General features: G+C 43.1%; 1 protein-coding gene across 3 annotated transcripts; it reads left to right on the plus strand.

The window, feature by feature from the left end:
* Positions 1-1744: 1744 nt before the first annotated feature.
* mtmr3 (myotubularin related protein 3) lies at positions 1745-22294 on the plus strand. Of its 3 annotated transcripts, none has more exons than XM_072681976.1 (21): positions 1745-1887; positions 6101-6176; positions 6296-6372; positions 8229-8318; positions 8542-8658; positions 10884-10966; positions 11062-11228; positions 11312-11408; positions 11758-11871; positions 12144-12346; positions 12558-12689; positions 12931-13042; positions 13866-14061; positions 14277-14462; positions 14689-14859; positions 15376-15521; positions 15893-17390; positions 17507-17617; positions 17756-17844; positions 18383-18409; positions 19992-22294. In XM_072681976.1, the coding sequence occupies exons 3-21, from the start codon at positions 6370-6372 to the stop codon at positions 20161-20163; spliced, it is 3714 nt and encodes a 1237-aa protein (XP_072538077.1). In that variant the 5' UTR covers positions 1745-1887; positions 6101-6176; positions 6296-6369; the 3' UTR covers positions 20164-22294. The 3 variants fall into 3 exon arrangements, with proteins under 3 accessions (XP_072538077.1, XP_072538079.1, XP_072538078.1); XM_072681977.1 differs by lacking the exon at positions 1745-1887 and adding an exon at positions 2935-3328; XM_072681978.1 differs by lacking the exon at positions 18383-18409.
* The last annotated feature ends 80 nt before the right edge of the window (positions 22295-22374 follow it).

A 22374-nucleotide genomic window follows, 5' to 3' on the forward strand; every position in this document is an offset into this window, starting at 1 on the left:
TGAACTGAAGAGGCTGCTGTCCGAGAAAGAAGCCCCTGCTTCAAAATCAACACCCGAAGTTCAGACTAAAGTTCGAGCTGACCACATGCAGAAAGAAGAAACAATCTGTGATCAACTTGTTTGGCCTGCAGGATATTCTGAGGAGTAAAGGTGAGTTAGCAAACCCCCAAAACACTATCAACTGTTAAACATGGTGGTGTCAGCATCATGTTTTGGGGCTGTTTTGCTGCCAGGGGAACTGGTACACTTGTCAGGGTGGATTAATAAAGGAGGAGAAGAAGTACCTCAGATTTCTTCAGCATAACCTCAAACCATCAGCTAGACAGTTGAAACTTGGACAGAATTAGGTGTTCCAACAAGATAATGGCCTAAATGTGGCAAATATTAAGTCTTTGGAATGGCTTTCCTAAAGTCCTGACTTCGACCCTGCTGAAAGTATTTGGACTGTGCTTAAAGTTGAGAGAAAGCATGGAATTCTGCCAGAAGCTTGTTGATGGCTACAAAAAATATCTGGTCAAGGTGGACTTTGCTGAAGTCTTTTTTAATCCTGATATTAGATGTGCTCTATGTACATTTTATACCCCAGTTTGATTTGATAGGTTTATGTAAACTTCTGACCACAACTGTAGCATCAACATGTCTGCTCTAGAGGGCGACAGTCTTCATAAATGTGCACTAAGGGAAGGTGTATCATTTCTGGATGAGGATTATACATTATTATACAGACAAAAACTGATATTTCTGTGTAGAGATGTTCGTCTAGCAACTTCATCGGTCATCAGGATAGCTATTTCCCACTGATTTCTATTGAGACCTGTGTGAAGTCTCACATCCCAACCTGACAGGACCGGGGTTATGATTAGGCTCCGCGCCGGCGACAGTTCCTCGTGCAGGAACTGTGGGAGCAGCAGCGGCACGAATTAAGCGAGGAGAGGGACTAAAAGTTGGAGGAAGGGTCGCTTAGACCGGAGCTCCACTCCGGATAAAGGCTGGAGTTCTCAAAATACATGAGTTAATAGCCTACTTTGTCTACAACACATACCCCAACCTAATCCATCGCTGTGCAACTGCGCTCGCTTTCAATCGCTCTGTTTTCAACCAATAGCAGCGCAGGCCCCGCCTTCTTTTAGAGGAACTGTGAAGGAGAGCGGCCGCAGTGACACCTGACGGACAAGCGACTCTGGCTGCTGATTGGCTTAAGAAATATATGACGTAAAACAAATCGATAATTGGATTGGCTGCGGTCGAAAATAATTGACAGCTACCACGCCCTTTGACCCTACCTCCTGCTGCTCCAACCTGCAGCATTACATAATTAAAAAGTCGGACTTTTCCAGAGAGGGTTCAGTGAGCGCTTATAAATAAATACAGACATGAGCTTTGACTTTTCTCAACTTTATGCAAAAAAAGGCAAAACCCAATCAGTAGATCTTTATTATTAGAAAAATGAGTCATGCCTAAAAGTACACAAAAAGCTGATTAATGTATTATTTAAAAACTACTCTTTTAAATATAAATGTACAGGACGTTTAATACCACCATATGTGCAAATAGACAGGCTGCAAAGGCAAAATGTGGAAAAAATATGAATACAAGACAGATGATTACGATACGATTGTAAAATAACCTGCTTTGCATTGTAAGCGACACGCCCCACAGAGGCCAACAGATGGCGAAGTAAACGCTACGCTGCGATGTAAGCGCGTCAGGCGTTACGCGATGGCGTCACCGCTAGAGGCTGGCGATGACGGCGGGGCTCAGCGGAGGGACGGACTGAAGACCGCAAATGGATACGAGGCGAGATTTGACCATTTTCTCGTCGTTCGTTTTATTTCGCGGGTCTCGGAAGAAAGTACTCACCTGTTCTGCCTCGGAGGTTCCCCAAAGGTTAGTGCACGGGTCAGTTCCTCCACTTCTGGTCACTGCGTTTGTTGGCTGCGGCCTTGGCTCGGGGGTCCGCCCTCTCCTCTGTCTCATAACAACAACAAAAACACAGCCCGCTCGCCTAGCCTAGCCTAGCCTAGCCGAGAGGCGAGTAGGAGCGGGCCGTGTGGGAGTAATGCTAGCTAGCTATATCAACTGCCCTAATTGTGAGGGACCAATAATTGAAAACAATATTCATAAAATAGGACAGTGAGGCCTTGAGACTCGCTGACATATAAAGACTTTAAAAGGGGGAATTTGAAATGCACGTTAGCCGACTAGCTGGTGCACAAGCCTGCTATAGATAGCTAATGCTAGCTGGCTGCGCCGTCCAAACTCAGTGTAAACTTACAGATTAGCTCCTAGCATGCTCGCTTTGGCAGGCTGGCAGAAAAGCAGAAAGTAACGGAGACATGTAGCTAGATGGTGCTGGATAAAGTTCTGTGTCCACAAGAGTCACGCGGCTTTTTCTGCTCTCGCTACTCCGCCGTTCAGACACCCACAGCTAGTGCTAGCATACCACACTCCGCTGCAACGTTCCGTTGCGTTTAACTGCCGCGCCGAAAGCGGCTTGACTGGAGCGGTCCGCTAACAGGCTAGCTAAAGGCAGCCGCTTGTCAACAATGCAGGTTTCCAGAATCTCCCTTTTCTTTTCGCAAGGGTTGAATTGTTTAGATACTCGCTTTTAGCTTCTAGCTACTACAAAGTGAGTTTGAACACTTAAGCAACTGCATAGTTGTCTGGCAGGAGAAGAGTTATGAATTAAATGGCAGCAGTGAGCTGCCGAGCACCACGACGAGCCTCAGTAACGGGAGACCTATAGCTAGAGAAACGCCGTTTGTGCTGGAGCTGACAAAACGAGGTACGTTCACCTGATGTTTTCAGGTCTTTCTGGTTGCTGTAGACTTATTCGGCAGGTTGACATTAGAGAAGAGGTTAATGTAGGATTCCAGAGATCATTAAGCATTTATCGTGTGGAAAATTAGATTGACTGTTTGTTTTTGTTTTTTTCTCTTTCCACGTTGAACTGAAGTATGACTACATTAAAAATAGCATTTCTTCTTCTCACTTGCTGTCGAGCTCTACAGCAGCATGCAGTGCTGTGCAAGTCTCTCTTTATTGGTATAAACGAGGATAACATGGACCAGACTGTATTTCTATATCATTATTCTGAGTTGAATTTGATCACAGGCTGGGATCTACAAGATCTTGCTGCAGAAGCGGATAACTCTCATGGTTCGATTAGAAAAAGGGCTGGAGTGAGTGTGCCACACAGATGGAGCCGGAAATCAGAGCAAACAAAGAAGCAAGCTGTCTTGTGTCACTGGGAGAGGGACACCTGAGAAAGACTGAGACTGACCAGTTCTTACACAGTTTGCCCACAGTTGGAGGCATTGACCTAAATGTAAGTCGAGAATTGAAGAAAAGGTTCTCGTCTGTTGCACGGGACAGAGCTGCAGTGTGTTTCATGAATGCTCAGCATTGACATGGGGCTTGCCCTGCTTGACAAGGGATTTTGTATTTTATTTTACTTGTAGCAGTATATCAGGCTTGATTCCACTTCCAAAAAGTGTAGGCCCACCTTAAAGAGCTGTTATTTAGATCTGTCGTCCGCGCTTCACGCTGAAGTGGTGAGGAGAGTCAGTAGGCCTAGTGCTCGCAGTAGTAAACATTAGTTTATGTGCGCGGCAGATATGGTTTATCAGTTGTTGCCAGACGTGCGCTAGGACTCGGTGCGCTAAATGGAGGTTTTTGGTTGGGCACTGGGCTGCCCTTGTCTGTGAGCTCATGCCATATGATTCTCAGGAGACCCACAGGGCCGAAAGAAGCCCGCTGGCTGGAGAAATTCCTCCCTCTCAACAAGACATAACAATCGCTTAGCTTGTTTAGTGGGAGAGGTCCTCACTGTGTCGCCTTTGGTGTGTGGATTTCTTTCTTACAACTTAAATAATTGTTTTTGTCGGTTTACCAAACAAGAAAGTCTTCTCCTAAACTTTTTTTTTCTTGTTTGTCTACCATTTAAGTCAAGGGTACTGAAGAAGCGTCACCCAGAGCTGCTGAGATATAACAATATAATACGATACGTTGAAACTCTTGAGAGGTGTCCGTTCAGGTTCCTCAGATGGGTGATACAGCAAATGCAAATTTTTTTAGTTTGTGGTGTTAAAAGGTGCTGGAGGCTTTAAATGTCATTTGCATATTAGTCCCAATTTATCGCTTAGAATTGTTTGGAGAACAGAGCAGCAGTGCAAGGCATGGCAGAGCTGATGACGCTGCATTCACTGAGGCCTGTTGCTCCCAATGGCGTTAGTTCGGTGCTTATAAGTAATACTCGTCTCTCTCCCTGTGTATCATCACTTTACTAGACAGTAGAAATGGTGACACAGCCTAATATTTGGAACTGAGGTTTATTCATTTTTATAAAAAAAAAAATCACTCAGTTTTGTGTTTTTATCATGCATGATATGTCCCATGACATTCAGGGTTTCTGTGGTTTGATAGGAACAAAGTGCTCCTACAAAACTGCAGTACTGTATTTTAGGAAGGCTACGGATCCATGAGTGCAGTATTTGTTTTCAGTTCAACTGTTTACACACGGCACTGCGCTAAATCCAGTTAAACAGGACCAATTATTATGAAATATTTAGTGAAACATGTGAAACTTTTGTTGACCTGATAAGAGAGATTTAATATTTTAAGAAAGACTACTTTAAGAAAAGGGACCCAAAGCGAATGTTTATGCACCCTACATTATAAGCACCAGCTGAAAGTCTTTTTCATTTTGTTTTGATGGTTTTTCTTGTTCTGTAAGGTTCTTGAGCCGTCTTTAATGCATATGATCATATTGAGGTACAGGTTTTCGTTAATGTTTAGGTTGGGAGATTGTAAGTGCCATAACAAAATCTCTTGAGGTATTCTATTGTGAATGGTGGTTGGTGTGGCGCAACAGATAAAACCACTAGCTGCCAGTGAGCTATTACACCATGTAGGAGACCAGGGTTCGATTCCAAGCCTGGGTGACTATGCTGCGCTACACCAATAAGAGTCCCTGGGCCAGACTCCTAACACTACATTGGCCCTCCTCTGTAATTCCAGTTACCTTGTAAGTCGCTCTGGATAAGAGCGTCAGCTAAATGCCGTAAATGTAAATGTAAATGAATTTTGAGGTATGTTAAGGATTACTGTCCTGCTGTAGAAAGATAATGATCCTTAACATACTTCAGTTTTTTTTCCAGATTTTACCAGTAAAACGTTCCCTGTGGCCTTCCATGAAGTTATTTTGCAGTCAGATAAAGAAATTAAGTTTCCTTAGAAACTTCTTTAGTCCTCCAGACCTCCTCTTGATTTCCATCTTTCCTGTTAGCTGCCGTTTCTTAATTAAATTACAAACTGGGGAAACTCATAGCTGTCTTCCTATAACCTTCTCCTGCTTTGTGGCTATCAATTATTTATAGCTGTTCAGAGAAGCCTATCAGAGTTTAACATTTGCATCTCACCTTCCCTTACAATAACTGTGAATAAGCCAAACACTTACAAGCTGACCTCTGGAGTCAAACCTCTGGCGTGTCAAATATGATGTTTCTCTGTGTTTCTATTAAGATATTTGCGAAAATACAGCACAGAAATGCAAATTGAAATTTCCCTAATCTGTAGAGCCCGCCCTTTCGGTTGTCTATTGCCAGATCGGGCTATAAAGACGTGGCAAGATTTTCTCCTCTACCTCTCGTTTCTCGGCTCTCCTTGACAAAGCGTGTAGTTCAATATCTAGCTTGTAAACTGTCTTCCTTGCCCCTCCCCTTCCCCCATACACTAGCACTGTTGCTGATTGGCTGGAATAGTGTTGCATGGTTCAGTCCAAGCCACTTTGTTTGTTTCCCATTAACAGAACCAGGGCAGAACACTGGATTTTTTTATTTCAGTGCACAAACTGCACAGGCTGGAGAGCTAGTCTATTGAATTGAAATCGTATGTAGTTCCTTTAATGTTGAAAAAAAAAATAGCATATTTTTAACTTTGTCTTTTGGCGATCACTTCATCTTCTACTTCCTGTTACCAAATTTTGCATGCCACTGTACTGATGGTTTTTTGTGATGACATTTGTCATCATCAGCAACAACATATTATCCAATTTCCCACCTTTATTGTTTTAAAATCCTGTTTCTTCTTTCGTCCACAGATTTCAATGCCATAGTTCTGACTGAGACGTTCAACACGAAGGGTCCAGCAGCACCACCAGTTTTGTTAAGATCCAGGTACAGTGATCACAGCTGAATTAAATTTAAACAAACACACAATGTTCTGTACACATTTTGGGTACCGCCAAGCTTCTCTCTCTTTTGCTGAACTTTCTTTTTACTTGTCGTTGTCACAGGCACAGCGCATTGGGGGAGTGAAACATTTCAGCTGGAAGCCGGCGGCAGTGACCCGCACTCCTTCACTGGGGCCATGGTAAAGAGCCCAGTAAAATCCTCCGCTACCATCACTCTCACTGTCTGACAGTCCTCTAGGGCATTGGGCGCTTGACTGGCAATGGCCCGTGTGCTGAATCGGAAACTGCACATTGATTTCTCAGGCTTTTAATCAGATATATTTACTGCTGCTCAGACAGCTCTTGTGGCCTCAGTTTGAAAGTTCTGTTCTGGATGCTGTGCAGTGAGAATTCGTCCTGTTTTCCCCACCTTTTTTTAAAATGAGCAAAATGGTGGACCGCACATGTTTACTGTTCACCATGTAGCTCTCAACATGTGGAGGACTAGCCACTGTTTAGGGAAGTATCTCGCAGTTATATTGGTTGGCTCTGGTTCTGCCGTCTTCACTCCTGTTGTTGTTTGTGTGTCTGAATCACTCCTCAAGCTGTCATTTTAACATGGAGCCAAACGTGTCTGTTGTTGCTTGTGCAGTTGAGTTTGTTCATTTTTCTATAATGTAGGCTGTATTATAGGATTTTAATTTACAGTAAGAGAAATGCGGAGCATGTGAAGGTGTGAGATTTGAGTCATATTTGTGTCATCATGTGTCTGTCTGCCTGTTTTTTGTGTGCGTGAATGCACACAGGGCCGCCCCACTCCTGGCCTCTGTAGCAAGCTCCGTCAGGCATGCTGATGCCTATTGTCAATTCCACATACAGACAGCCATGCTGCTGATTCAGCTGACACAAGCACACGCTCACTTCCGCTATCCATTAACGAACACTTATATGTGTGTGTGTGTGTGTGTGTGTGTGTGTGTGTATATATATATATATATATATATATATATATATATATATATATATATATATATATATATATATATAATATTAGAATAGAATATTAGAATAGAATGTTATATTAATATTTTTCTGATTCCTTGTGTGTGGTGTGTTGTACATTTAAACTTCATCTTAGTAATTTTCTTACCCCACTGGGCTAATCATACAGTATAGTACCAAGAGCACTCATGTTTTTAGAGTAGACTAATAGGTGGCACAGAGCAAATGAATGGAATGGCTTATGCACAGCACATTGACCCACTGAGGCTTCAAAGAGCTCTTTACACAAGGGCCGTTCTTGTTAACGTCTGGCGCAAGGTGGCGTAGTCACAGGCTAAGTTTTTCTAATAGGATCTGACCACGCAAATTAAATTTAGGCGCGTTAATGTATTTAAGACGATTGGATATAGGCGTAGGTGGGGTAGTTGTAGGTGTCCGTAGCTTGCTGGCTGTGGGCTGGACAAGAGAGGATTTTGAACAGGGTTTGTGCACAAATAAACAGGCTGGAATCAACAACAGAGATTTATCAGCTTTATCTTTGGATTCCTTAACTTGACTGTTACACTTAATGGCACAGAACTGCTCTTAGGTTGGCAGATTTTAGAAATTCTTCTTCCAGCAATGGAACCACATGCATTAACTTTTGTTTTGACCAGCAAAACGGTGCACCTTCCACTTAAGCCTCCATTTAATAACTGTCTTATAATAACTGCCATGTCCTTATGGCCTGGGTCTCCTGGAACAGATGAAAATTATGCTTAGTATACATAAAATTTTTAACAGTTAAGAGCGGCCTCATATTTTTAACCAAGATTTACAGCAGTGGTAAATGTAGTGTATGTTTTGGTGAAATTTGGGCTTGTAAAAAGTTGGAACTGTAAGGACCGGTTAATACTGCAATGCTTTAAGCATTGAACTGTTCCACTAGATGCCTTTAACTGTGGAAAATGAAGGAAATGCAAGAAGACCTGTGCCATCAGCCGTTAAATCAATGTCTTTGCTCAAGTGTGCTACCGTAACATAATTGTTGTTTGCCCTGTGTTTCATCTGACAGGAGGAGGAGGGGCAGCAGAGTCTGGAGTGTATTCAGGCCAACCAGATCTTTCCGAGGAAGCCCCCTGTCCTGGAGGAGGAGGATCTGCAAGTAAGGACACACTTCCTCAATTTCCTTATACATAAGCCACGGGTTATCTTAATTGTTCTGTGTGTAATTGTAGTTTGTGGGTTTGTATTTGATTAGATAACAATGTTGTATCGTGCCCTGAAATTAGCAGTCCTGGGGCAGCCCTTTAAGTGCATGTTTTTAAAATAAGGCATATTTTGTTTACATGAGTATGTTACATGAGTGCGTGGCAATGTTGTTGTAGGTGCCCTTCCCAGAGCTGCATGGAGAGTTTACAAAGTATGTGGGGAGGGCAGAGGACGCCGTCATCGCCATGTCCAGTTACCGCCTCCACATCAAATTCAAAGAGTCTTTAGTCAATGTAAGTCAGTTCTTTCCTTTCAAACCACAAAGCCAGAAGTTGGAACAGTGTTTGGCAGACCGGGGGTGGGGTGGGGGGGGGGATCAATGCATTTTAGAGTGATCTCTAAACTTTTGTTAGTCAACAACACTTTGAAATACCAGAAATCTTGCTGTCAGATCTTTCCTGCCAAATATTCCCTAATGTTTAGAGCTCTGCTAAGTTCCCAACATTCTTCTCCCCTCGGCATCTAATTCATCCATTGCTGCAGTTGCTTTTACTAAATCAATTGTTTTTGGTGCTCTGGTCAGCTTTTACAGTTGTAAATCATATATGCTTTTATGTTGGGAGAGAGAATTTAATTTCCTACATTATAGAGATGCTTTGCTGCAGCCAGCACTGTAGTAGACCACAGCTTGCTTGTAACATGCCTTAAAGTATCTGATTATGATGGATAGTGGGAGCACTGGTGGCTGAAAACTCATTTTGGTGAGGTGCATGGTGTAATGCTAAATTTAGAGCCCACAGATTGTGTTGGAGGGCGTTTAGGGACAGTGTGTCAGAATTGCATCAGATTCTCTGTCAGGCGGACTGTATAAAATGACCAGTGGCTGCAGTTGCCTTCTGCATGTGTGAGGGGGAGAGCAAGGGAGTGAGTAGGTCCTCTGCTTGTTCTGTTTCTCAAGACTGTTGCCATGGTTGCTGGAGTTTATTTATTTATTTATTTTTCTTCTTTCTTCCTTCAGCACTTCTCTCTTGGTTTCTTCACAGCTATGTCATGTATTACTAAAGTTTTTTTTTCCATTGTTCATATTAGGCTATGCAGTGTAATTTGCATACTTTTCAGTAATTCTGATCCAGTGTAAACATAAGCAATCTTGAAGCCAAATTCTTTTGACGTTCAGATATTTTAATTAGCTAGTAAATGTTATAGCACACTACAAATGTTCTAAAAAAAAAAAAAGAAATATTATAGAACACAAACTCCTCCAGTGGCCCCTGGTGAACTTCAGCACAAAGCGAAACCTCTTATCATAGTAGCCAAGTGTAAGAGAAGCTCCGGCATGCCTGGATTAAATCAATGTAGATGACTACTGCTCTCTGTGTTCCTGTGAAAGTGTGCGTGTATGTGCCTGTCACAATTTACTCACAGATCGTAGCTATTGTACTGTGCCACAGGCTTGTCAATGAGGTGGTGTAAGGGCATGAGTGATAGACAGGGAATGGGAGGCAGAACAATTGAAGATTAATGTTTATATCTCGTATGGGCATAAGGTAGTAAATGGCATAGAGTGAAAAGGGGAGTGATTCAGGAAGTGTGAATTCTGATTGCTAACAACCAGCAGTGGAATTCTCAAGTCTGGCCAGATTAGAGGGGAGGAATTCTACTGCAGCCACAGGATGTGTGAGCCCAGGAATGCATGGCATCACAGTGCAACCAAAGCCCTCACACACAGCGCGTGATTCGCTCTCCCTCTCTCTCTCTCTCTGTTCTGTTCTCTCTGTACGAAACAGAATTGTTCGTGCGAGGTGTCAGTAAGTAGCCTAAGCACGGCCTTCTGCACGGAGTGCTGGCACAATGTGTTTATGTGGTCATGAGACAAGCTTGGGTTTTCTTTCAAATCCATGTTTGGATTTGACTTGCATGTGGTTGGTCAGCGTGTGATCACGTGTAAGCCCTAGCCTTGACAAAAGGAAATGCACCTAAAGCTCACGGCTCAAAGGATATGTCTAAAACACATGAAGTTGAGGTCTTGGTTAAAAGACTGGCATGGCGCAATGTTGTAAACCTGGTACGCATTAACCTTGAACTTCAAGTTAACTTGAACAGTGGGCACAGCGACCTTTGTATTTTTAAAAGCTAACCACTAACTTTTGTTCTGAACTGATTGTAGCATGAATCTGAAGGTATAACCATACACTTTATTAAAACCATTACATTATTATTATTATTATTATTATTATTATTATTCAGAAATGTCAAATAAACTTGCTTATTTGATTTGCTGCTGAATGATCAAGGCGTGTAAAAATAGACAATACTACAGTGTTTTTTGTTAAATACTATACTGTGCAATACAAAAAAATTAAAGCATCTGAAACGGAAACCTTTACACTTTGGAAGACCTAACTCTGTGATCCATGTCCATGTTAAATAGCACTCTTAATAATAATAATAATAATGATAATAATATTATTATTTTGACTCCCATCTCTCTGCCTGCCTCCCTCCCTCCTTGTTTCAGGTTCCTTTGCAGATGATTGAAAGTGTGGAATGTAGGGACATGTTCCAACTCCACGTCACCTGCAAAGACTGCAAGGTCGTCAGGTCAGAAAGCAGCCGCTTTTCCCCCGTAGCTGTGTTGTTCTGTGCAGTGCCCTTTGGTTTCGAAATGCCTAAACTGTGCTGTGTGCTGTGTACAGGTGTCAGTTCTCCACATTCGAGCAGTGTCAGGAATGGTTAAAGAGGCTGTCTGTGGTAGCACGGCCACCCACCCAGTTGGAGGAGCTCTTCTCCTTTGCCTTTCACGCCTGGTGCATGGACTCCTGCAGCAGTGAGAAGGAACAACATGGCGAGCTCTGCAGGCCAGGTACTGCCCCTAAACCCTGCAGTCTGTTAGAACAGCTTGACCCATTTGTCTCTTATTAATTTCCTCTGTGTTTCCTCTGTTAGAGGAACATGTGATCTCGAGGTTCCATAATGAGGTGGAGCGGATGGGCTTCGATACTCAGAATGCTTGGAGGATATCGGAGATCAACAACAAGTACAAGTGAGTCGTCTCATTCACTGAAATCCACCCAGACAGAGTTGATATTTGATATGTTCTCCATGCTACTCTGCCCATCCTCTTTCACTTAACCTCTGGGTGATTTTAACACAAACCAATTGTGCTACGTTCTGCCAAGTGTGTTTCCACTGCTATTATATGCCAGTCACACCCATCCTGTGTTTGACACTGAGAACAGTAGCGTTGCATTCAAGGTTGGATGAGGTATGGTACTTCAGGGCAGGCTAGATAAAGCTGAGACCTCCAATTAGGTGACTTTAGTCCGGGAATCAGTCAGCAAGATGTTGTTCTCTGATGCTACTCGCCTTTGTCCTACCCCTGGCTCTGCTAGGCTGTGTTCCAGCTATCCGCAGCAGCTAGTGGTGCCAGCCTGGATCACAGATAAGGAGCTGGAGAACGTGGCAGCCTTCCGCTCCTGGAAAAGATTTCCGGCTGTGGTCTACAGGTCAGTCAGGCAGCCTTTCTGTGTGTTTGATAGATATGACAATGCAGATCAACAGAGACTTGTTTTGACCTTGAACGTCTAGGATCTTTTTAAAAACGTGCAACACTTGCTCCTGATTTAAAAACTTGTGTGGGCACAGTAATTACAGTACATTTTGAAAATGAAAAGTTGTTTCCATGAGGTATATGCACATTGCAAAATGACCACATGATTAATTCCCAGTTCAATTAGAGGTGTCTTTAAATATTACAAAGTGTGTTGTGAATCTACAGGCACCAGAGCACAGGGGCAGTGATCGCACGCTGTGGCCAACCAGAGGTGAGCTGGTGGGGTTGGAGGAATGCTGATGATGAACACCTCGTGCAGTCAATTGCCAGAGCCTGCGCTGTGGACAGTAGCTCCCCCAAAACCCTCACCAACGGCTCCTTCTCCCGGGAGTACACCAATGGGCCTGACCTCAGCGATGTGGACTTTGGTCAGTACTGAAAACAAAAAGCTGCTGTTCAATTAAAAACATGTGTTTTCATTTCTGTCTGGTCTGTACATAGTGTGAATAATTCTGGATAAACAGACCAATTGAAATTGGTCTAACTTGAAAATGACTTGGACTAAACTGTTATTTCACATTCACTTCTGGTCAAACATTTTTAACACAGAAGGTGAACTTTTCCCACTTTGTGTTTTAGACTCATCCATGACAAACAGTTCAGAGGTTGAGTCTTTGGCCATCCAGCCTCATAAGCTTCTGATTTTGGATGCCAGGTCCTATGCTGCTGCAGTAGCCAACAGAGCCAAGGGAGGAGGCTGTGAGTGCCCAGGTATTAATGCTCTACTTCGAACCAAAAAAATCCAATGTTTTGCACTGACCTTGTTTAATGCTGCCGATTTAGGGTTAACTTTAATTGTAAGATGATTCACTCATTCCTGTGTATGAACGCCGTCTGCTGTTTGCAAATGAATAGTCCATTTTATCGACTGTGGAGGTTGTAAGCACTTTTACTGCCCTGTTGGTGCTTCAAAAAAAGATTTCTTTAACCTCTCTCTCTCATATTCCTTTAGAGTACTATCCTAACTGTGAAGTGGTCTTCATGGGCATGGCCAACATCCATTCCATCCGCAAGAGTTTCCAGTCTCTGCGGTTCCTCTGTACCCAGATGCCTGACCCTGCCAAGTAAGCCTGCCAGTGCTCAGGATCCTTAATTAGATTCTCCAGCCCTAGACCAAGTTACAAAGCTATGAAGTTTTGTAATGGAGGAAAATATATGTTTAATGTATACAAATGTATAATTTTTTTTTCCTGCTTATTTGTGCAATACTTCAGCCTCACCATACAAAGCAAGTTGACGTAAGCCAGAGTTGCTCTTGATTGTGTCTGTCTTAAGAATCATCCAGTGCTGCAGCTCTTTCCAAAGTCGTTCAGTTACTCTCTCTACTTTTAGTGATGAGTTACATCATGTGCCAGTGTTTCTCTCTCCCTGGTAACACATCTGCCTTTGGTTTTCAGTTGGCTCATATTTAAAATTCCAAATCTTTTCCATCCACCCTTATTCCCCTCCTCCTTCTATTTTAAAGTCAGTAATGATTCTCCCTGGTGGACTTCCTCTCTTTCTCTTGGTTGCTTTCTTTTTCTCTCTTTCTCACTCACATTTTTCAAGAGTTTATTCTTGCCTGGGCACAAGGAACTCTGGCGAAGTGCTGGGTTGCCAGGCAACGGTCTTGATCTGTTGAAGTACACCAGCAGAGGCTATACTAAGAATTAGAGATGTAATGTGCTTTTTCTTTACATGTTGGTAGTGAATTATGGTGCAGTGAGAAGCTTATTCTGGCACCCATAAACATTGCATCATCTGTGCTGTTCCTCTCCCATGCTGGTTTCAATATATTGGATACTGTACTTGTCTTTTTTTCTCAAATATCTCTATATTATCTTACCTGACAACTGGACTGTCTGCTATTTGTGTTTTGACAGTGGGTCATTTCTGTTGTGTTTTTAGCTGGTTGTCTGCTTTGGAGAGCACAAAGTGGCTGCAGCATTTGTCTCTGTTGCTAAAAGCTGCTCTGCTAGTGGTGCATGCTGTGGACCGAGACCACAGGCCTGTACTGGTGCACTGTTCAGATGGCTGGGACCGTACCCCTCAGATAGCGGCTTTATCCAAACTCCTGCTGGACCCTTACTATCGCACAATTGAGGTGAGCTCAACTGCTCACAAAACGGGGACATTCATATTGAAGTTTTATTATTTATTAATCAATTGAGAAGAGTTTTTTGTTTTGTTATTTGTTTGTCTTTAAAGGGGGGCGGGGGTGCATGTGCAAGTGACGTTTATGATTACTTGTTGATATTTGTCCTGACATAATCTTACTAGAGTGGTGTTAAAACTGCAGTATGTCCCCTGTTCCCCCAGGGTTTTCAAGTTCTGGTTGAAACCGAATGGCTCGATTTTGGTCACAAGTTTGCTGACCGCTGTGGTCACGGGGAGAATGCCGAAGATCTAAACGAACGCTGCCCAGTATTCCTGCAGTGGCTGGACTGCGTGCACCAGCTTCAGAGACAGTTCCCCTGCTCCTTTGAGTTCAATGAGGCCTTTCTGGTAAGAGGCAGTGCAGTTGCCCTCTAAAGATAAGCGTTCTCCATGCTTCAATTGATAACAGTTTCAGTCATGTTGAATATATTGATCATCTGATCAGTCATTGCATGAGTTAATATAATATATTGCCCACTATTATGCCAATAGTGACTTTAATAATTTATCAATTTTGTGCATTACAGAAAATAGAACATTATTGCTCTGAGCATTTGTGCCTCTTGTGTTTCAGGTGAAACTGGTGCAGCACACATACTCGTGTCTGTTTGGCACGTTTCTGTGTAACAGTGGAAAGGAAAGAGAGGACCGACACATCCAGGAAAGGACATGCACTGTGTGGTCTTTGCTGCGCCCAGCCAACCGCTCTTTCAAAAACATGCTGTACTCCTCACACTCAGAGACTGTACGTTCTTGCAGCTAAGTCTTTGTCAACATGGCTTTTTCCTTTTGTATTCCTTATTGTTGTTATGTATTTATTTTGAGCAGCCTTTTGTAGTAGTTAACTAATACTCCCATCCGCAATGCTCCTCGCTCTCATACATTCCATTTTAATTGCTCTAATTGCTACATTTCAGGCTTGCACAAGAAAACAATAGAATGGGAGGATGGTCACATTAACCCCGAATAGCATGCAGTCATTCCAGTGCTTTCACTGCTTGTGACAATTTCTGCTCTGGGCTCCTCCTCCTCAACCCAACCCTTTTATTTATTTTTTTAAGGGTGTTTTATAGTTTGGTGACTGCGTTTTCAACAGTGTTTGTGCTGTAGAAATTGTTTTCATAAGATAATTAATTAACCAACACCAAACACATTCTTCCTGATTGCTTTTGCACTGTGATATTATGGAGAATCAATAAGTAACCCAAAAACAATATTAACACACTACTTGTCTGTTTTCTCCACTGTCTGTTCTGCCCAGGTTTTGCACCCTGTGTGCCACGTGCGTAACCTGATGCTTTGGACAGCAGTGTATCTGCCCAGCTCCTCACCCACAACCCCTTCAGATGACTCCTGTGCCCCCTACCCTGCATCCGGTGCCAACCCTGAAGACCAGCCTCTGGGCAGGTGAGTCAGACACCCATGACATCTCTGAGACGTGGAACAACTAGCCTCTTCTTGCTTTATCTGTGATGCAGGTCTTTCAGTCTGCACATTCATTGGAGTGCAACTTGCATCCTAGGTTTAGTATGTTTGTTTTAGGTGCTCACTTGCACATTTCATGTGCCTATGACCTCCAAGCATTGCATTAATAAGCTGTTCTTTCTGCTTTTCACAAGAGTTTGTGTTTTGTCTGTGATTAAGGTAATCAAAAATCCTTAATTTTACACACTTTGGAATTGTTTAGGATGCTTTGTGTTAAGGGACCCTTATGTTCAGGGTGATGTTTGAAAGGATCCTGTCTAGTTTTAATTTTTCTTTTTTCTTTTCGTCAACAGGCGCCCCAAGACCCGATCTTTTGATAATTTGCCTAGTGCTTGTGAAGTTGGAAATTCCTTGCCACCCAACAGACGATCCAGTGACCCTAGCTTAAATGAGAAGTGGCAGGACCATCGAAGATCGCTTGAACTTAATATAGGGGCAGGACCTGATGGCACACTCGACCCAGAGGGGAAGGCAAATGGCCAATTGGTGGGTGGACTCAATGGAGCTACGCTTGATGGGGAGACAGAGGAGGGTGAGGGTTTTCGGGATGTCAATTATGTGAGGTTGCCATTTGGGGAGGGCGTGGAAGCAGAGCTCTCTTTGGGTGTGGCAGTAGGTCAGATGGAGAACATTCTTCAGGAGGCTGCAGCGGACAGCCTCAGAGACGTTAAAGTAGACAGTGTTAACAACACTGCTACTTTAGATAGTGCTGAGAATCGGCACAATGCTGATGCTAATTCAGCAGAGTTTGATAGAAAAGGTGTAATCAATGGCTTTAAGATTCAGCTAGAAAGTAATGCTAATGGTAGCAATGATGAAATTCCAAAAGAGACAAAGCTGAATGGACTCCATTCAGAGGCTGTGAATGAAACGCCATGTCAGTCAGAGGCTCAGTTACCTCAAGGCCTGAGCGAACCGAGTGCCCTGGAGAGCCAGGAATCAGATGAGCTGGCAGAGGGGGGTTTAAAGCGTACCACAGAGGAGGCTCTAAACCTTCCCTGCACTCTCGATCCCACACACTCCCCCTCCACTGCCCTCAGGACTATGACTAATGGCTATGGGGAGAAGGGTAACACTCATGGCCCAGGTCCAGAGACCGCTGGGCCGTTTTCTGAGACTCTGGAGCTGGCTGCAGAGAAACGTCTCTCTCTTCTGGAGAGCTCAACAGAAACCCTCACTGAGGAACTGGGCGTCCGGCCAGACACTCTTGTCTCTACACCTGTACCTGCACAACTCGCACCCTCAATCAAATCCACGTGCCTCAAACACAATGTCCCTGAGGCGGAGGCTGAGCCCCAAGGTGCTACCAGAACTCTAAACGGCACCTCCAAGCGGCTGTCCCTTAGTGCCTCCTCCGCCTCAGCCGAACCTCTTCACCTGGTGTGTAACGGGGACTCTTCTGAGCCGGAGGCCTCCACCCCTCAGAGTGCTCGAACCAATGGTGAACGGGCTCCCCTGAGCCGCCAGGTTTCTCTGGCCAGCTGCGGCTCCCTTACAGGGCAGCTCCACATGCAGGGCAGCTGCTCGCACCACCGCTGCCTGCACGCGGCGCTGCTGGGGCGGCCACCAACCAGTCCCCCCCAGGAACCGCCCTCAGCCCGCAATCACCTGGATGATGACGGCCTGACCCTGCACACAGATGCCGTGCAGCAGCGACTGCGGCAGATCGAGGTTGGCCACCAGCTGGAGGTGGAGGCCCTGAAGAGGCAGGTCCAGGAGCTGTGGAGCCGTCTGGAGAGCCAGCAGGCTGTGGGAATACTGCGCCTCAACGGAGACTTGGGAGATGAAGTGGTAAGCACTTTGTTTACTGTAGGCTGGGGAACTTGTGTTAGCAGTACAGTAAGTATAGTGGACCACTAAACATCTTATTTCCGTATTACACACACTCTCCTCTTTCCCCATGCCAGACCTCAATCGCAGACTCTGATTTTAACTTGGATCCGAACTGCCTGTCACGTTGCAGCACAGAGCTCTTTTCGGAGGCCAGCTGGGAGCAGGTGGACAAACAGGACACAGAGGTAGCATTCAGTGTGCAGTTAAATGGTTAAAGCATTTTTAATCATTCAGTATTTCTAAAGCGCATTTAAAAACTTAAAATAACATTTAATGCTAGCCAAAAGTGTCCGGTTTGTGTGACTGTTTTGTGTTTGCTTTAGGTGACCCGATGGTACCCTGATCATCTGGCTGCCCAGTGTTATGGCTGTGAGAGAGGATTCTGGCTGGCCACAAGGAAGCACCACTGCAGGTAACTTTACAAACATATAAAGACAATCATCTGCCTTCCCTTTTTTTGTGAATTGTCGTGCAAGACGGTTTCTCCCTTTCCTTTCCTTGTACACAAATCCAAGTCTGTGACACTGAAATTCCTCCACATGGTTTTATACACCAGAAAAATACTTTCCCAAGCTCTGAAGTTGCCCTACTTTGGTGTCTCAGATAAAAGCAGGATTCATCACTTATTCATAAATATCTTTCTGCCACATGTGTGCACATCTGTGTGTAAACAGAACAACCACAGCTAACTAAATACACCCAGTAGCTAATGAATAATAATATAAACATGTACACTGCAAGTATTAGCAAGGAAAACATCCCACCACTGTGTAATTGGCCATATGGCTACGTTCCATTGAACAGGGTCTGTTTCTTTGTGGACATTTTTATGAATGCATACAGTGACAGCGTTTCAGGCTAATGCTGTTGCCTCTCCCTAAGGATATTGTTGAAACAGCTAAAAAAGCTTTTAGCAGCAGCTTTACATTTTCTCCCTTTCTCTATCACAGAAGCAAGGAGCATGTGGAGGAGGCCTGGTGAGAAAAAGACACTCACTGTTCTCTCCCTCCCTGCCCCCCCTCTCTCTCTCTCTCTCTCTCTCTCTCTCTCTCTCTCTCTCTCTCTCTCTCTCTCTCATATCTCATCTCACTCCCTCTTTACCGTCTTCTAAATGACACGCTGCTTCAGAGTGAAACCTCCCCTTTTCTCCATCATCCCTTCATTTGGCTGAAGTCGACTCTCTTTCGGTGTAGCTGCAAGCCCAGATCTCTCAGAACCGACAGTACTCTTAATGTCCAGAGCAGGTTGAGTTTGGATGGGCTGCACATTTGAAAAGTTTGGTTCTTGCGCATAAACCTGTCAGAAGTTGGGGTGTCTGCGGTTTTTGTTTCAGTAGCTGTGCTGAAATTTTTCCGGATTGGTCCGGAAAAAAACTTGCAGCTTTACCATGAGTAGTTGTTCCAAAACCAAATGTGATTTGAAGAAATTCGCTGTGAACCTCCAGGAATGTTTATTTCAGATTAGAATTGATTGTTCTATTCGTTAACTGTCTTAAAGAAGCCAATGGAGAGGTGTGTGAGAGCGCATGTGAATTTGTGTGTTCTATGGTTAGAAGGTGCATGTCTGTACATGTGTGTTGTGTAGAACAGTGAGTGGGTGCATGGTTGTGTTTCTGGTTCGTCATGTGACATCACATACACACAGCTTTGGGATTTGTTGATTTTTCTGCGCCTTACCCTCCCTGCTAGTGGTTAATTAGCCTTACCGTTATTTTGTGTGAATTTGCATGAGGCTGTACTACATTTGCCAGTTGTACAGATGAATGCTAACTAAATAAAAAGTTCCCTTATGTGTGGGGGTGCACGATGTATATGTGGCCAATAAATAGAAAAATATATTTCTTGTTTATTATTATTATTATTATTATTATTGCGTAAAATAATAGTTGTATGATGTTGAAATTACAGCTGTTAATAACTAACACCCTTATTTGCTTACAAAAACATTTGCACACAATGATCAATTTGATAAGGGTCTGCTGAATAATGTAAAAAATAATGTAATCTAATGTAAACATGCACAGTAACTGGTTTAGCAGTCATAATTTAAGCTCACTGCACTTCATAAATACACTATATGGACAGAAGTATTGGGACACACCTCTTAATCATTGAACTCTGGTCCCATTTCATTAATTCTCATTTCCCCAAGTTTTTAAATTAAATTACCTAGCCATGCAGTCTACCTTTACAAACATTTGTAAAGGAATGGGTCATTGATTATCGCTGTCTGACGAAATAGCACATATAACACATAATATGATTATTGTATTGGCCCAGAAATGGCATACAGTGCATCCCTACTTAAGTGGAAGCGGCACTCATTTAACTTTATTGTTTTGCAGCGCACATCTTTTGAAGAGTGACTGAAACCCTTGGTTTGATAGAAATATCAGTTGTGTTTAACGTGCCAGACGTGGGCTGCAGCAGAGCCTGTGTAATTTGGCGTGAATGATGTATCTGATCCATTTTTGCTTTCTCTCACCCCTCCTAGTCTTTCAATGCCTCGCTTTCTCATCCCCATTTTCTTCTGTTTTTCCCTCCCTGTCGCCCCCTGCAGGAACTGTGGGAACGTGTTCTGCGCCAGCTGTTGCGATCAGAAGATCCCTGTGCCAAGTCAGCAGCTCTTTGAGCCCAGCCGGGTGTGTAAGGTGTGCTACAGCAGCCTGGAGGCCCCTGCACCTCCTATGGAGCTAGAGCTGGACAAACCCATCACCGCCAGCTCCAACTAGCCCTGCCCCTGGACTTCTCAGCGTGAACATGCAGAACCTGAGGGACAAACAGTAGAAGGTTACAGAGACTTATCCTTGGGCATAGCAGGAAGAAGCTGCATTTGTTATTGTTGTTATTATTATTATTATTATTATTATTATTATTATTGTTTTTTTTTCTTTCTTTCATTTTTCCCATCTGAAAGGGAATTGTGTATGTGTGTGTGTATGTATGTGTGTCTGGATGTGGCTGCAAAGATTTCTAAGCACTTTGGGTGGCAAGTTTGGATGAGTGACTGCTGGCTTTGGTAGTTATGAAACGCACAGATCTTTAGTGAACTGCTGAAGGGATCAGTAAAGGTAAGGTTGAACTGAAAAAGATTGCATTGAAAACATGGTTGCTGTTTTTCCCCCTAAATTGAAAGCAAGGCTTGCTTTTGAGTCTGATCGGAAAACGTTCTCTTTCTATAGTTTTTTTCTAGTGTCGTCATCTCATTAAGATGCTGGACTTTGGACTGATGGTGTACGGTGCTTCAAGAGTGAGATGACAAGGCTTCGGTTCTGCTCCTAGCTTTGCTTTGAGTGTTGGTTATAGTGCTGCTCTCTTTTTAGTTTATTTTTTTTTGTTTTCCTTCCCTCCCTAAAGCACTACCAGATACTTACTGGTACCTCAATAGATTATTCACCGTTTTTACTCGCATTCTTTTTTTTTTCCTATGTTTTTGAATAACCTCCTGAGTGAAGGGGTGGTCTTTTTAGGACACATGGTATTCATTTGCAGTCTTCTTTTTTTTGCGCACAGCAGTCTTGTGTGGTCACAACACAGCCTGGAAAATTCTCTACACAGCCAGACCCTCTGGATTTTCAGTGCACCGATTTTCTAATTGTCTGGGAAGTGATACCAGTTGAATGAACATGGGTGATTTACTGGAGTGACCACCTGCATCCCTTCCCCTCTATACCTTTTTGGCTACTTGTGAGAAGTCCGCGATGCCAGTGTTTCTCCACTAGAGGGCGACATTGGATGTACGATCTGCTGTGTCATATCTTAAGTGATGCTTCTTCCTTTTTTTTTTTTTTTTTTTTTTGCAGGACATCCTTTCTTGCTTATTTGCCACTTAACATCTTCACTAATACGTTTTTGTAACATAATGCAAAAAAATCTATAATATATAAGAATGAAATATATAGCATTTAAGAAAAAAAATAAATTGTATAGAATTCTTGAATAGTGACTCGTAAGATTAGTCACCAAAAATGGTAGTTGTGTTTTGTTTTTTCTCTCCCTAAGTTGTAGCTATTCTTCTCCTATTTTCCCCTCTAGGTTTTTATTTTTGGTGATCGCTGAGAATCAAGAAAAAAATTCAACTTGAGGACGGGGAAGTTTGAAATGCTGCAGTCCCCAATATTGTCCTGGCAGGATTTTCATGGATATTTATTATTATTATTATTATTATTATTATTATTATTATTATTATTGAGTTTTATGTTCAATCCTGACAACTCATTTGCCACAGGATAATCAGTGTTTGAGTAGAGGAGGTCTTAGTGGTGACCTTCTTGTAAGAGCTGCCTATGCACTGACTACCCCAAATGACCCCAACACACACATGCGCGCACAACCCCCACCTGACACTACTCCTCGTATTTCATAATTCACACAATCAGGATACAGATACAGACACTTTCATTTGTCGGTCCATCATTAGGCAGATGTTTTAAAGTACCCAGATAGCCCCAGCTAAATGACCCTTATTTAAAGACTGCCAACAGTCTGACAGCAGTTGGAAAGCAGTAGTTTTAACTGCATAGAAGATTTTCAGAGTTTTATTTTTCCACCTGTCTCTGTCTTTTTTTTTTTTTTTTTTTTTCCCTCCTCTTTTTCTAAAATGACTGACCAGTTTGCTCAGTCTCAAAGAAGTCCACATGAATGGTGACGAATCAGTCGTCACAGGTGGACCAGGTAGCAAGTAGCCGTTTGATCTATGAATGACTTACCATTAACATCAATCCATGAATGTGAATTTTTCTCTTTTTCTTTTTTTTCCTTTCAACAGAGAATTCCATGGTTTATTTTTTTGCACATTGATAACCATCTGAAATAGACACTGTCACAGACTTATACGAGAATAAATCTGAACGTGAAACTCCATCACACGTGTTTTTCCTTTTATCATTTCAATTTCTCCCTTTTTTTACTTCGTTTTGGAGTCGACATCCAATAATGCCAGA

The sequence above is a fragment of the Salminus brasiliensis genome, chromosome 6 (genome assembly GCF_030463535.1).
Source record: "Salminus brasiliensis chromosome 6, fSalBra1.hap2, whole genome shotgun sequence".
NCBI classification, from domain to species: Eukaryota; Metazoa; Chordata; class Actinopteri; order Characiformes; family Bryconidae; genus Salminus; species Salminus brasiliensis.

What these genes read in the sequence shown, in the direction of transcription:
- mtmr3 (XM_072681976.1), top strand. An exon ending in TGGCGAGCTCTGCAGGCCAG is followed by an intron (nt 11,229 to 11,311) that starts GTACTGCCCCTA and finishes TTCCTCTGTTAG; the next exon opens with AGGAACATGTGATCTCGAGG. An exon ending in AGGAGGCTGTGAGTGCCCAG is followed by an intron (nt 12,690 to 12,930) that starts GTATTAATGCTC and finishes ATATTCCTTTAG; the next exon opens with AGTACTATCCTAACTGTGAA.